The sequence below is a fragment of the Gracilinanus agilis genome, chromosome 4 (genome assembly GCF_016433145.1).
Source record: "Gracilinanus agilis isolate LMUSP501 chromosome 4, AgileGrace, whole genome shotgun sequence".
Lineage (NCBI taxonomy): Eukaryota > Metazoa > Chordata > Mammalia > Didelphimorphia > Didelphidae > Gracilinanus > Gracilinanus agilis.
In genome coordinates, this window is record NC_058133.1 from 244,155,051 (window position 1) to 244,172,436 (window position 17,386).

Consider the following 17,386-nt stretch of genomic DNA (forward strand, 5'->3'; position numbering starts at 1 on the left):
TATTAGCTATAATTTCCTTTGCAAGGGTTATCAAATCTAGTCTTTATTTAAAATGAAATCTATCAATGCAATAGATGCAAATTACATCATCTTTGATAGTTTTATTACAAATCAGAGGTTGAGATCAATATGAATAGATAAGGTCAAATAACCTATGCATCATGTATACATTTTTACTCTATACTCTGACCCCCAGAGGCTTCTTTTAAGAACAAATTAATAAAGCCTACTTGTTTCAGGGCTGAAAATTTAAATGTTGTCATTAGAGTTCAAAAGCCAGTTGCGTGCTGATTACAAAATATTCCACTTGGGGGCAGCTGGGTAGCTCAGTGGAGTGAGAGTCAGGCCTAGAGACAGGAGGTCCTAGGTTCAAACCCGGCCTCAGCCACTTCCCAGCTGTGTGACCCTGGGCAAGTCACTTGACCCCCATTGCCCACCCTTACCAATCTTCCACCTATGAGACAATACACCGAAGTACAAGGGTTTAAAAAAAAAAATATTCCACTATATGACTTTGAGCAAATCACTTATCTTCCTTGGGCCTAAGTTTCCTCATCTGTAAAAACAAAGTTTGAGACTAAATTGAATATTTTTAATGGTGCTAATTTTAAATAGATTTTGTTCTCCAGGGTAAGAACTGCATTTTCATTTGTTTACAACACTGATAAAGTAAAATGTTTTTTCACTTCCTTTTCCTCTGTACCTCATAATGTCTAGGTTTATATAGCAGCTTAAATGCTTCTATTAAACTGCCGCTCCCATGACTACAAATTTGAGTCTTTTTATTTTTGTAGATTGTGTAAAATGCTCTCTTCTGGTGCACTTTAGTCAACTTCTTCAATGGTGGATCCACAAAAAGCACCTCCTGATATAGCTGCTCTACAATCTCAGGTAGCAGGTCTCCTACATTCTGTTACAATTTAGTAATAACTTCCAACTTTTTCTGCTAATGCTTATATTCTTCCTTCTAAGCAGTTTGGTTCTTAGTCAATTGATTATTTTGTTACATTTGTCAAGGATCTTTTGTTTGTCTTCATCATCAGTTTTGCCTTATAGTTTCTCATCCTCTACTATATCATTTGGAGAGTGTAAGATTCAAGAGAATTCTTGGAAGAAACTTATGTCTCTGCTTCTCACCTTCGGCAATGTATTTCTCAGTTTATTGGGCCATATACTCAATGTCTTCATTGTTAAAGCAACTTTTGATGACTGTGATATTGTTATACTTGCTTATTCACTCATCCATAATAGATACACTGAGAATGCCATTTGTATCAATGTCAAATGTTACTTCAATAAAAGGAACACCCTGGAGGCAGGGAGTAATTCCTGTGAGTTCAAACTTGCCAAGCAAGTTATCCTTTGTCACTGCTCTTTAACCCAAATAAGCACAGGAGGCTGGTTGCCTGAACAGGTAATAAAAGTCTGTATGCTTAGTAGGGATATTGGTACTTAATATAATCAGAAATGTCATATTTTCACTAACAGTTTTAATACCAAGGGAAAGAGTGCCATATAACAGTAGCAACTCCTAAACTTTCTCAGAATTATCCCCAGAGAAGATGGCAGCCTGGAAAGTTATACCATAAACAACAGCTTCATCAGGATTATTCTAGTTCCTTGAACAAGTTCCAAAGAAGTTTCTGAATTTTGGAGATTTGGGTGAAACCACCCATGAATCTGTGACTAATCTAGTTTGACTGCAAACTAAAATTCATTCTTTGACCACTAAAGACATCCAGATTCTGCTCTTCAAAACAAGCACAAATGATAGAGATAAAAAAGGCCATAATCTCAGAGAAGGAGTCAATCTCAGTATTGGCCTGGGTACTGGAAAAGAGTACACTCTGCATATTCGCAAGCACTGCACAGACCTCATGTTTTCACTGATGTACTTCTTGTGCTTTCACTTGAACTCAGCAATAAAATGGCTAACTAGGGTTAACTAACACTCAACTAGGTGTTCTCAGCTATGGACTTGACTTCAAAAATGCCATCTTCAATGGTAATAATGGAGACATCAAAAATACCATTTCCAATGTCAAAGATAATACATTTCACTTGGCACTGACCTTTTTGTCTAAGTAATAAGCAAGAGCAAGAATAGTTGCTCTTGACGGTTAGGAGCACATAAATACCAGGGATGGTTCCAGAAGCTCTGGTAGTCTGACACTGGAAATTATTGAAGTATGCTGATACTGTGACCACAGCATTTATAATACTTTTTTCAAGGTAAGTTTTGGCAATATCTTCCATGTCAGTCAAGACTACAGAGGATACTTCTTCTGAAGAGAAGCTTTTTAAAAGGGAAGTCTCCCCTTTTTACTTCACTTAGACCTTAGAATTATCTGCATCATTTGCCATTCTAAAAGGTAAATGTTTCATGTCTCACTGTATCACCGCATCATGAAATCAACCAATCAGATGTTTGGATTATACTGAGGTTTATAGCAATTTGATTATCTGTAATACATCTATGGTACTATGGTCCTACAGCTATGAAGGAGGAGAGCAGAACAATATGCTTTAATACTATACATAAGAGCAAAATAGAAACAGTAGTGGTTCATTCATTAAAGAGACTGCCTGGGCCTGGAGTCAGGAAGGAGAAGGGAATAACAAAGCACTCTAGTATCCCTACCAAGAAAATCCCATGCATAGTTATGGTCTATGGGATCACAAAGAGTAAGATATAACTGAACAATTGAACAACAATAAATATATGTACTTATATCCAACAGGTCATGTTACTACTATGACACTACAGCATTGAGGAGAAGAGGCTTGTCCAAAATTTTTTAGAGGCAGAATATTTATATGAAATGGTGTGAAGAGCTTCAAGAAGAGTCCCTAAGAAAAAAATATCTTACCCATTGACCTATCACTAATATCTAATAATCTACAATTACATATTTGTTATTTAGGGTTAAAACATTGTCCCTCTTTAAAATGCAAATATCATAATTCCTTCTTCCACTAACAGTAATTAACCTTTGGTTTGAAGATTATTCCCAGATCCTTTCCATCAGTGAGAGCTAGTTTAGAGTCCCAGTTTTGACTCAGGAATAATGAAACCAAGGACCATTGTTCAAAAAAATAAGGCCTGAGTGAAATGCCATGAGGCACCACCAGTTAGCAGACAAAACTAAAGTAGTAGGAATCCAAGTGAAGGAATGTGCTTGCCATAAGGGAAGAAAATACTACAAGGAGAGTTAAGAAGGCATTTGAAAAAACTTCATTTTTCCAATTCTGACTAGATGCAGAGAAAGTGATGCTGAAGTTCCAATAGAAACTATCTTTAAAAAAATTTTAATCACTGACTAACAATTAGGTAAGTCTCTCTGTCCTTAAAAAACCTAATTACTGGAACTATCAGATACTAGTTGAGATAGTAAAATAGTTGAGTTTACTATTTAGGAAACACAAAACTCATAGAAAATAATGGGGTTTTTTTCGGTAGACTATGGAAACTACACCAAAATTCATCTGCTTATTCCAGAAAAATAACAAGAATCATACCCTTTTGCTGCAGACCATCGGACAACTGTATCTTTGTCTTTCAATCCAACCAGCAGCTGCTCTATAAAGAACAGGAAATAAGAATTATTCACTTCTGTTCCACAGAACAAACAAAATCATATTTCCAATAGACATATTTGATCTTTACTTCTAAATCAATCAGAATATTTCTAAATACGCATGTATTTTTAACAGGGACTTTAGAGAATCAACATTTTATTTTTAAGAAGAGGAACAATCTTTTCAAAAGAAATTTAAACACCATGCTTCTCAAACCATGCTGCAATAAAACCTTACACATCCCACATTTGTTTCATTTTTTAAACGAATTTTATTTTATTTGTTAATAGGCATTAAAAAGAACAATTTTTAAGGATTTTACAAGAGCTCTGCCCAAGTGTTCTTTAAATTGAAGAGTATTACCATTGTGGAAAAGCTTGAAAATCACTGTTCTAGAGTAATCAGCTAAAATCAGCATATTATTAAGTAAAATCCAATATCCATCTTAAATATAATAAGGTACATGGTAAATAAAGCTTTACCCTTTAATGTGACTTCAGAAGTACATAAATCCACTTCTGGCCTCATATATTTTACTTTTAGAACAGAACTTCATTTTACTGTTTAACTCAGTTTTTTGTGTAATTACAATCATAACAAATGAAAAGTTCAAAACAAATATTTACCATAATAAATATATTTAAAAGCAACAGGTAAGGACTTATGATGAAAAATGCTATTATTCTCTAGCAAAAGAACTAATGGAGTATGAATGTAGTCTGAATCATACTATTTTTCACTTTATTTCTCCATGATTTTTTTTGTTTATTTGCTTCATGAGTCTTCTTCTACAATGTGACCAATATGAAAATGTGTTTTGCATATTGTCATATTTATAATCTATACCAAACTGCTTACCATTCCAGGAAGATGGAAGGGGAGGGAAGGAGAATATTTGGAACTCAAAGCTTTAGAAAACTAATGTTAAAAATTTATTTACAAGTAATTGAGAAAAAATAAAATATCAAAAGGGAAAAAAATAATAGATATTTTTGGCAATATCTGTTTGACTTTTGATTCATGTTAGGGCTTATTTGGCTTTTTTAAACCCTTACCTACCATCTTAAAATCAATACTGTTTATCAGTTCCAAGACAGAAGAGCAGTAAGGGCTAGACAATGGGAGTAAAATGACTTACCCAATGTCATACATTTAGGGGAGTGTCTAAGTTCAAATCTGAACTCAAAACCTTTCATTTGTAAGCCTGGCTCTCAAAACCACTAAGCCACCTAGCTGTCTCACATATTAGGGTTTAATTAACTAACTTAAATTTAAACTTTAAATTTTAAACTTTAATTTAACTATCTTAAAACTTAACTTATAATGAGACCACAAAATCATGAAAATACCTTAAAAATCTAGGTTAAAATTATGACAGACTTTTGTCTACAACATTTTCCCCTCTTTTTCATTTGTTTTATAATTGAATGTTTGGCTAAAGATGATAAATACGATTTTTAAAAATTAACACTAAAAATGCAGCATTCTCGGGAGAAAGAATATACTTATACAAAAGTATTTTAGCAGCTTTTTTTGTAGTGGCAAAGAATTGGAAATTCCCAAAATCCCAAATTATATACCCAAATAAGCAAGTAATAAATCATATGTTTTCATCTGCATTTCTACTCCAACAGTTCCTTTTCTGTAGGTAGACAGCATTCTTTTTCATAAATCCCTCAAAATTTTCCTGGATCATTGTATTGCTTTTAGTAGCAAAGTCTATCACTTTTGATTGTTCCACAATAATACAGTTACTGTAATGTAATATTCTCCTGGTTCTGCTCATTTCCCTCTGCATCAGCTCACGTAAGTCTTTCTAGTACTTTCTGAAATTATCCTGTTCATCATGCCTTATAAGGAATAACACAATAGTATTCCATCACCATCATATGCCACAATTTGTTCAGCCATTCCCCAATTAAGGTACATCCCTTTAGTTTCCAACTCTTTACCACCATAAAAAACACAAATAAAAATATTTTTGTACAAACAGATCTTTTCCCATTTTTTAAATCTCTTTGGGATACAGACCAAGATCGAAAGGTAGGCATTTTTTAATAGCCCTTTAGACATAATTCCAAATTTCTCTCGAGAACGGTTGCACCAATTCACAACTTCTCCAGCAATGCATGAGTGTCCTGGTCTTGCTACATTCCTTCTAACATTTATTATTTTCCTTTACGGTCATATTGGCCAATCTGATAGGAATGAGGTGGTACTTCATAGTTGTTTTAATTTGCATTTCTCTAGTCAATAGGGATTTAGAACATTTTTTCATATGATTATTGATAGCTTTGATTTCTTCATTCGAAAACTGCCTATTTATGTCCTTTGACCATTTATCAATTGGGGAATGACTTGGATTCTTATAAATTTGACTTAGTTCTTTATACATTTGAGAAGAGATATTTATCAGAGAATTTTATTATACTACACCCAAAGGGCTTTAAAAGACTGTATGCCCTTTGATACAGTCATACCAGTGCTGGGTTTATACCTCAAAGAGAAAATAAGGAAAAACATGTGTACAAAAATATTTATAGCCTCGCTCTTTGTGGTGACAAAAAATTGGAAAATGAGGGGATGCCCTTCGACTGGGAAATAGCTAAACAAATTATGGTATCTGTTGGTGATAGAATATTATTGTGCTAAAAGGAATAATGAACTGGATAAATTCCATATGAACTGATGCAGAGTGAAAGGAGCAGAACCAGAAGAACCTTATATATAGAGATGGATACACTGTGGCACAATCAAATGTAATGGACTTCTCTAGTTGCAGCAATGCAATGATCTAGGACAATTTTGAGGGAACTGTGAGAGAAAGAATCCACTATCCACATCCAGAGAAAGAATGCTATCCACATCCACAAGAATTGTGGGAGTAGAAAAAAAAAGAAAAACAACTGGGTCAAATGGGGATATGATTGGGGATGAAGACTCTAAACAATCACCCTAGTGCAAATATCAATAATATAGAAATAGGTCTTGATCGATGACACATGTAAAACCCAGTGGAATTGCACGCTGGCTATGGGAGGGGGTTGGGAGGAGGGGAGAGAAAGAACATGAATCATATAACCATGGAAAAATTTTCTTAATCATTTAAATAAAATTTAAAAAACAGGGAAAAAAATAGGAAAATCTGTTATAAAAGGTTTTTTTTCCAGTTTGTTGCTTCCCTTCTAATCTTTCATTATATTGGTTTTGTTTGTATAAAAACCTTTTAATTTAATATAATAAAAATGATTCATTTTACATCTTGTAATATTCTCTATCTCTTATTTGGTCATAAATTATTCCCCATTCCATACATCTGACAGGTACTCTACTAATTGGCTATCTATATTTGTAAAAGAACTTATCATTTTTCTCTACCATTGTTAGTGTATATATTGTAAATGATTTATATGCCTATAAATATACATGCAGTGTATATATATATGTATATATATACACATAGTACATATAAATATACATATGAATTTATTTTCCTCAAATTTATATACATTCTTTACAGAATCCTTATGTATTTTTAAACTTTAATAATTCAGACGATTGAGTTAGAAAATCTAAACACACTATTTAGAGAAGATTTATTATTATTTAAAGTTTCAGACAAAATAATACATACTGTAAATACAGCACTAAGAGCATGAATAAGTCAAATGTAATGTCACTTTTAATTCAAGTTTATCAAGTAGAAAAAATAACAGTTTCCTATGAGTCATCTAACCATCATCTTTTACTTTGTTATTTTTCTGAAATTTAAGAAAATGTCATAATTGTTGGGTTCATGGAAAAGATTAAGTTTGTTACTAACTGTGTGGGGTGACAGCTCCTAATAGAAATCAACCCATCAACAAGCATTATTAAGGACAAACTATGAAACAGATAATATACTAGCACTGAACATATAAATACAAAAAAGTTGAACATCTCTGCCTCAAGAGAGAATTCATTATGTTCACAGATAATATGCTCCTTGCAAGTAGGGATTTTCACTATTTGTATAGTGTTTATAACATGGTAGTAACTCAATAAATACTTGTTTACTGACTAATAACATATGATATATTTTAAAAATACAAACTAATTGGGGAGTAGGAAGATAGATAGCAAATCAGAAAAGATTCCATTTACTTTAGTAGGTAGCACTGCAGGTCTATCTTAAAAATTGTTAGGAGTTTCCAAAAGGCAAAAGTAATTAAGAAAAGTATAAAAGGCATGGAGGACAGTGTATGCAAAAGCAAAGAAGCGAGAGATGGAATTTCATGCACAGGAAATAATAAGCATTCCAGGTTAGCTAGAACCCAGTGTGAGCTTAAGCAGGGCTTTGAAAGGTAATTGCAAGGTAATTGGGGACTGTGAGAAACTAATAGCTAGGAAAATCAGAAAAAATTTCACACTAGGCATGTTGAGCTTGAGAAACCTAGTTATAAATATCCAGTAGAAAAGCAATAATATGGGATTGGAACTCTAGACAGACCCTAGTTAGAGACCTAGATCTGAGAGTCAATTACGCAGAGATTATAATTGATCCTATGAGAATTGATGAGATAGCTGAGAGTGGGTACAGACACAGAAGAGGAGACGGTCCCAGAACAGGGCTTTGGAGTATATCTATACATTATATGGAGTATATCTATAAAGGTTATAGATGATGACCCTGTAGAAGAGAATGAGGAGTGGCCAGAGAGGCAGAAGAAAAACTAGAAGGGAAACATCAGAAGAGAGTGTCTCCAGAAAGAGGGTATACATAACAATATCACACAAATCTTAAGAAATCTCAAAGGAATACAGCCCAGATTTCTTAGAACTACGGAATGAAATAAAAATGGAAAAAAATCTACGAAGTATCACCTGAAAGAAATCCCAAAATGTAAACTCCTAGGAACATCACAGCCAAAATCCAGAGTCAAATATCACACATGATTTGACAGGCAGCAATATAAAGGAGTGCAGAACTTCACTATCTTCTGTAAATTCAAAGTACTTAGGTTTATAGCCAAGAATAACTTATCCCAAAAAACTGAGGATTATGCTAGAGGAAAAAATGAACCTTTAATAATTTTTAATACTTTAATAAAAATTAAACCTTTAATAATTTCCAAATACTCCTGATGAAAAAAACCACAGAGGACTTTGGGAATTCAAAGAAAGGAATGAAATGTAAACACAAATGAACAATAATAAAAGACTAAATAAGAATAAAATGTTTCACTCAAATATGAGATGATCCACTCTCAACCCTATCATCATCAGGGTACACGGAGGGAGTCCAAGATTACACAAAACCTATGAGTGGTTGTCATGTTTTGATGACCTTAAGGAAAGAACAGAAAGAGGAGAGAAGAGGAATAAAATGGGAATAGGAAGGAAAGAAAAAGGAAGGATAGGGAAACATCACTTATCATCAAGGCACACAAGTAGACATCTGTACAAACAAGAAGAAGGAAGTAGGAGAGACTGGGATTGACACAAAGCTTATACTCTTGACACTCTGAACCTCACTCTCATGAACTATTCAAAAGAAAGAAGAAATTCACACACACAAATAATAAAATACATTTCACTCAAAATGAAAAGAGGAAGAAATGGGGAAAACAGAGAAGGGAGAATTAGAGAGAGAATAAAGGAAGGATTAGTCCTAAGCAAACAAAAATACTTAATGCTGTTTGAAGGTGGTAAAAATGAAATTTTAGGAGGTATCCAATAAATTGTGGAATGGAGGAAGAAGTTATGCTATATAAGACAGGTAGATGGAACAGTGAATATATCTTGGAGTCTGGAGCCAGGAAAATTCTACTACAAATACGTCCTTAGACACTTACTAGCTATATGAACCTGGTCAAGTCACTTGGCCTCTGTTTGTCTCAGTTTCTTTACCTGTAAAAGGGGGACAGTAATAGCATCTATCTCACAGATTGTTATGAGGATCCAGTGAGATAATATTTGTAAAGTGCTTAGCATAGCGCCTAGCATAGAGTAGGTCCGATATAAATTTTTATTCCCTATTATGTTACGTATAATGACTAAACAGGATTAAAAATAAGTAATGATGAAATATTACCCACCCCCCAACAGAGAAGTGAAAGGCTCAGAAAGGAGAAGACATATTTCTTAGATATGGCCATATGGAAAGTTGTTTGGTTGATACACACATTTAGAATGGGTTTTGTTTTATCTTATATTCTCAATTGAGAGGGAGGTGAGGAGTGAGAGGTTAAGAAGTCAGATCTTGGCTATTTAAACAGATAACTTTTTTGCAGAAAAAAAGGAATGATATTGTGTCTTGTCAAAAGGTTTTATCATATCTCTTGATAGAATCTTATGATTTTTGTTTTTTTCACTATTAATGTGGCCGACTATGTCTATAGTCTTCCTAATCCTGAACCATCTCTGCACTGCTGACATAAATCCAGCCTCGTTCTACTTTGTAATCTTTCTGATAAATTATTGCAGTTTATTTACTAGAATTTTATTTAAAATGTCTATACCAATGTAATGATGAACTGTAGGAAATGGAATCAGGTATACAGAAATATAAACTTTAGTAATGATAACAATTATATAAATAATAACAATAACAGAAACTCATATAGAAATGTGAATTCAAATGAGTCAAATTATGACTCACAACAAAACACCCAAAATGGGGGTTTGTCCAAACTATACTCAGGGTGAGACTCCCCCTCAGTGTGGGGGACCCCAGAGAAATAGCCAAGGATCTTTTTGATGGTGTGGGGGAAGGGGAAGGAAGGGCTCTGGAATCAGAGAGTGAAACATTTCATTTCTCAGACCCTAATGTCGTAACACCAGTTATCCCAGGCCATTCTCCCCCGCAAAGTAATGAACCTCATGTAACTCTGAAATGGGAAAAACATATTATGATTGCCTCTTAGACACTGGAGCTTCCAGATAAGTTTTGGTGAGTAAACCCGATTGTGAATGTAATTCTATTGGCTCTTTAAATGTAGTTAGTAGGTGTTTCAGGAGCACCTCTAAAGGTCTCAAAGCTTTCCCCTCGAATGGTGTCTGTAGGACCCCTATCAGTAGAATATTCTTTTTTAATGCTTGGTTCCCCTATAAATTTGTTAGGGAGAGATCTTTTATGCAAACTTAGAAACACAATAACACACTCTCAAGAATAACTCTAGAGGGGGCAGCTGGGTAGCTCAGTGGAGTGAGAGTCAGGCCTAGAGACAGGAGGTCCTAGGTTCAAACCCGGCCTCAGCCACTTCCCAGCTGTGTGACCCTGGGCAAGTCACTTGACCCCCATTGCCCACCCTTACCAGTCTTCCACCTATGAGACAATACACTGAAGTACAAGGGTTTAAAAAAAAAAAAAAGAATAACTCTAGAATTAACTGAGGAATCCTAAAATTTGTTCCCTGTAAGTCTTTTAAACAGTCAAAAGGTGAAAGAGCCTCCCATCTTTGAAATACCACCTGATATCCCTGAGTCTCTCTGGGCTACATCTTCTTCCAATGTAGGCCTACTTAAATCAACTGTTCCTATTAAGATTAAGACAAAAGGTGGTCTACTTCCTTCCATTCCTCAGTATCACCTATCAAAAGAATTCATTGAGGGAATTATCCCAGTGATAGAATTATTGATTAAGCAAGGAATAATTCATGCAAATCTGAATATAATACACCTATTTTTCCTATAAAAAAAAGCCAAAACTAGGCCCAGATAGAAAACATGTCTATCAATTCATACAAGATTTAAGGGCTATCATGTCATAAAATCATGTCATAAAAAGGCACTCTGTGGTTCTAAACCCAGCCACAATTATCTCCTCTATTCCCAGCATAGCCACATATTTTACTCTGGTGGATCTGTGCTCAGTATTCTTCTCAATCCCTATCCATTCCAGGAATATATTTGCCTTCACCTTCCCATGGACATGGTCCTGGCTACCACAAGGTTTCACAGACAGTCCTACGTTGTTCTCACAAATTTTAAAACAGGGTTTAGAAAATATCAATTTTCAGGAGAGCTGCTTGGATACAATTTGTAGATAATCTGCTTTTGGCCTCACCAAATGCCACAGTATGCCAGAAAGAGAGCAAGCATCTTCTTTTAGAGCTACATAAGAGGCCACAAGGTCTCAAAAGCAAAGGGTCAGTATTGTCTCCCTAAAGTGGAATATTTAGGGTTTGTTCTAACTGCTGGAGCCCACTCTATTTCCCCTAAACACATTAAAGATATTCAGAAATTGACCTCCCCCTCCACTAAGAAACAGTTGAGGGCAATTCTAGGAGCAACAGGGTTTTTTGTAGTCAGTGGATCCCTTGCTATGGATAAATCACTAAACCTCTTATAGCTCTGACAAAAAAATTCAGTCCCTGAACTGTTTAGATTAGAGATGGAACACCTGTCAGCTCTTTCAGAATTAAAATAGGCTATCCTGTCTGCCCCTGCTCTAGGCATTCCAGATTACAAAAAGCCATCTACCTTGTATGTACATGAACAGAGAGAGGTAGTTTCACGTGTTTTAACTCAAACTTTAGGACCTGTTTAGCATCTAGTTGCTTATTATATGGCCCAACTGGACCCAGAAACTTCAGGATTCCCACTTTGTCTTAGAGGCATAGCTGCCACAGCTTTGTTAGTAACTAAATCTGCTGATTTAGTATTGGGGTGTCCATTATCCATAATGTGCCCACATGAAGTCGAGGCATTGTTGCTAAGGCATAGAACATAGGCATTATAAATTTGCTTTCAGACTTACCAGTTTCAGGAGAACCATTGTGCATTTGTGAATCTTTAGTGTCCATGGCTAAAAAGCCTCAAGATAATCTCCTAGACACTCCTTTAGAAAGCCCAGAATTTTTTTTTTTTAAATTTATTCACTGATGGTACTTCTTTCATGAGGAATGACATACACTACACTGGAGCTGCAGTAGTCACAGAATTTGCCACTGTGTGGTCAGCTTCACCGCCCTCAAATATAAGTGCTGATACCTCTAAAACATGCCTGTATAATTGCCAATGGTAAGAAAACAACAATTTACACAGGCTATAGATATGCATTTGGAATATGTTATGCAATGGGTATGCTTTAGCTCCAAAACGGGTTTTTAACTTCTGCTGGAAAATGTATCCCAAATGCAGAGATGATTAATGAAGTGCTTTCCGCTTTTCAGGTACCGGAATCCCTAGCTGTAGTTCACTGCTCTGCCCAGAGAGGTGGTTCTGACCCTGTCTCTAGAGGGAACCACTGGGTAGATATTGCAGCAAAGCTCGCTGCCTCAGAAAGACCTGAATTGATTTGAACTTTGGCAACTAGTAACAACACAAATTTATCTCTCTCTTATAATGAACAGGAAGTAGAAAAATGGAAATAAAAGTTCAAAACACAACAGATCAATGGAGTATGGGTATCATCTGAAGGAAAACCCCTACTCCCTAGAAGTTTTTATCATCTTTATCATGCTTATCTGTTCACAAGAATGGCCACTTTGGCACCAAGGGTATCGTAGACTCTTGTTAAAAAAGTATGGATAGCCCCTGGTATAACTACCATAGCCTCTAAAGTGTGTGCAGCCTGCCCAACTTGTTAAGCCTATAATTAATATGCTTTTCATGGCAAAGCCTTTGGTGGACATTCTCTGGCTTACACACCTTTTAAGCATTTACAAATTGACTTTATTACTATGCCTAATTCCATGTACTATATTATTATCCCCCAGAGCTCAGGCCAAATTGAGAGAATGAAAAGAGATCTTAAGACTATGACTGGAAAATTGTACAGAGACTCACTTAAAATGACCTGAAGTTCTCCCTCTAGCTATATTTAATCTTCGAAGGAGGCCCAGAAGAGATCTACACATCTCACCATTTGAGATGTTTTTTTGACATCCCCCCATACAGGCTAAGCTTTTTTCTCCTACATAAACAACATTACAGGGTGGGGTTTGGGGAGGGGGAATCCAGAGCTGCAATACAAGCAATACAAGCAGGACCTACAGACTTCTCATTACATGACCTACACTCAGGAAACGAAGTGTACATAAAGAACTTCCAGCTCACTGGAGGGACTTAGTCTGCCTGGGAACGTCCATTTCAAGTACTGTTAACCACTCCAACAGCTATCAAAATTGGAGAAAAGGACTCTTGGATTCATTGCTCACATGTAAAATGGGTACCTTCTAACAACACTGACTGGCACATACAATTGTCTTTATTTGTACCCTCTCCTCCTATGATTGCACTGTAGATGATACTATTATAAAAGTCCATAGATAAGTTGGACACTATTTTGGCTGACATATTGAATGCCTGAATTTTTTATTATTGCTTTTCTTTTTATTTGCAATAGGATATTTGGGCCTCATCTTTATTTTTTTTTTGTACTGGAAGTACATGGAATCAGTTCCAATTTTTTTTTTTAATTTTGAAGTTTACAATACATATTAGCTCTAATACCAATATATACCCAAAAGCTTTAGACTATGGAAACCTGCCTGATTCCAGAAGAAGGGATCACAAAAAGAGCCACTGTACAATGCCAAGAAGCACAAAATCAAAGAGGTCAAAAATGCTTGAGGGATTGATGAGAATCTGTGCCAAGACAGAGGACTTGTTTGAGGTTCAAGGAAGCAGCTGTTTGACAGCATCAGACATTGCACTCCTCCGTGCCACATTCAAACAAGTACCTTAGTTTGGCTGCCTTTTTGGCTCCCCTATCCCTGAGAATGAAGGCAAAATCAGACCAGGAAATCATATTTCCTTTATTAACTCAGAATCTAGTCCTTTTTCTCTTTTATAATAAGGAAATTTTCTGTAATCCTGGCTGCCAACAGATAGTGCAATATTGCTACAATTGTCCTGCAGGCTTGTAGGACATAAATCAATTTAATTGAGACTTTCTGGTAATTCAAAGACCTGTTATGGGTTTATTCCTGTTTACCCAAAATTCTATATACATAAGATTTAGATTTTTTTCACAAATTTAATTTTTTTTCTCTTCTTCTTGGGTTTTTTTGTTTTATTTTGTTTTTGGTTTTCTTTTGACAATTGATTCATATACTCCATAACTCAATCACATATCCTGGGATGATCCTGGTGTTGGTCAACACCCTCCTCAGAGGGAATTGCATAATTATTCTAAAATCCAAAGCTTAAAAATTTTTGGAGAAATTTCAGGAAAAGAAACTCGTGAACACCCCAAATCAGGAAAGTGGATCTTTGTGAAGAAGGCACCATAAGGATGCCTACAGAAACCACACACTGCATCAAAAGATCCAGAATGGAGTTCCTTAAAGGGGTTCCAGGTTAAGATGGCAGCAGAGTAAGAAGCAGCTCTTAACCTCTCCTGACCGAAACACACAAAACTCCTCAAGGGGACATAAAAACAAGTCCAGACGAACGGAGGAACCCCACAACAGGGCACAGCGTGGAAGGTACGTGGAATCGAGACATTTCCAGGCTATAAAGGGCTCTCACTAAATCGCTGGCTGAGCAACCGCCCCACCCCCAACCCCTCCACACACATCTATAGCTCTGAAGCCAGGTAAAAAGAAATAGAGCAAGTTTTGGGCACCCATCAAGTCATTGGCAGCTCCAGGGCCTGTTCCTGAGAGCAGCAAGATTTAGGACCCCAATAAGCCAAAGAACGCAAGCGAAATCTGAGCGCGGGAGCAGAGAGTGGACGCCGGGCGCAGAGCGCACAGGCACGGGCAGAGGCGTGGGTGGAGGCAGACACAGCCAGGAACTAAAGCACTGAAAACCTGAGTGGGGAACCAGTGCAGACGGGTATACGACTGTGGAAGCAGCGCCCTGAGACTTGTAAAGGAACCTCCTGCAAACGATCAAGCAAGGGGGTCCACCAGGGGGCTTGACCTTGGAAAAAACCAGAACTCAGACCTCAGGAGCCAATAGACCGCAGACAGACACTGAGCGCGAGGATAAACCTGAGAAGCTGCTGGGCTAATGATGGCTACCAAGACTCAGGAAACTCAGAAGAGAAAGAATAACAACAAGAAAAAGAAGCCTTTAACACTGGACAACTTTTACACAGAGAAAATCCAGACAACCGAGCAAACAGAGGACGAGAACAAACAAGCATCCAGACCCTCCTCAAACAAGGAAAACTCCTCACAAGCTATGGAAGAGTTCAAAACTGAGATTTTGAGGAAAATGGAAGAGATCTGGCAAGAAAATAACTGTTTAAAAGGTAAAAATCTTGCAATTGAACACCAGAAATGACCAGATTGAAAAGGAATACCAGAAGATTATGGCCAAAAACCAGAAGATTATGGCCGAAAACCGAAAGATTATAGCCAAAAATCAATCCCTAAAGGCTAGAATTGAGAAATTGGAAGCTAATGATCTCTCAAGACAACAAGAACAAATAAAACAAAGTCAAAAGACTGAAAAAATAGAAGGAAACATGAAATATCTCAATGAGAGAGTGACAGACCAAGAAAACCGGTCTAGAAGAGACAATTTGAGAATAATTGGTCCTCCAGAAAAACCAGAAATTAATAGAAACCTGGACTCCATACTAACAGAAATAATTCAGCAAAATTGCCCTGAAGTCCTACAACAAGAGGGCAATATAAACATCGAAAGGATTCATAGAACACCCACTACATTCGACCCAGAGAAGAAATCGGTTAGAAATATTATTGCCAAATTCAAAAGCTTTCAAGCAAAAGAAAAAATCTTACAAGAAGCCAGAAAGAGACAATTCAAATATCAAGGAGTACCAATCAGGATCACACAGGATCTGGCAGCCTCCACGCTAAAAGACCGTAAGGCTTGGAATACGATATTCAGAAAGGCAAGAGAGCTGGGCCCACCATATGTTGTCTACAAGAAACACATATGAGGCGGGTGGACATACACAAGTTTAAGGTTCAGGGTTTGAGCAAAATCTTTTGGGCGTCAAATGAGAAAAAGAAGGCAGGAGTGGCTATTATGATTTCTGACAAAGCCAAAGTAAAAATAGATATGATTAAAAAAGACAGGGAAGGTCATTACATCCTGATTAAAGGCAGTATAAACAATGAGGAAATAACACTGCTCAATATATATGCACCAAGTGGCATAGCACCCAAATTCATAAAGGAGAAACTGGCAGAGCTCAAGAAGGAAATAGATAGTAAAACCATACTAGTGGGAGATCTAAATATTCCTCTGTCAGATCTAGATAAATCAAACCGAAAAATAAATAAGAAAGAGGTAAGAGAGGTGAATGAAGTCCTAGAAAAATTAGATCTAATTGATATGTGGAGAAAAATAAATAGGGACAAAAAGGAATACACCTTCTTCTCAGCTGCACATGGCACATTCACAAAGATTGACCATGTTATAGGGCATAGAATCATTGCAAACAAATGCAAAAGAGCAGAAATAATAAATGTAACCTTCTCAGATCATAATGCAATAAAAATAATAATTAGTAATTGCACCTGGACAGGCAAATCAAAAATCAGTTGGAAATTAAACAATATGATTCTCCAAAACCAATTTGTCAAAGAAGGAATCATAGAAACAATCAACAATTTCATTGAAGAAAATGACAATGATGAGACATCCTACCAAACTATGTGGGATGCGGCTAAGGCAGTACTCAGGGGGAAATTTATATCCTTGAGTGCATATATTAACAAATTAAGGAGGGCAGAGATCAATGAATTGGGCATGCAACTCAAAAAATTAGAAAGTGAGCAAATTAAAAATCCCCAGATGAAAACTAAATTAGAAATACTAAAAACCAAGGGAGAAATTAATAAAATCGAAAGTAAAAGAACTACTGAATTAATAAATAAGACTAGAAGCTGGTACTTTG

General features: G+C 36.1%; 1 protein-coding gene across 1 annotated transcript in view; it reads right to left on the bottom strand.

Moving 5' to 3' along the window:
* Positions 1–17,386, bottom strand: part of TBCD (tubulin folding cofactor D) — a 522,548-nt gene that overhangs the window by 402,063 nt on the left and 103,099 nt on the right. The window contains exon 10 of the mRNA XM_044675187.1: positions 3,520–3,580. Within this exon, the coding sequence (XP_044531122.1) occupies positions 3,520–3,580 (61 nt within the window). The remainder of the gene's footprint in view (positions 1–3,519; positions 3,581–17,386) is intronic.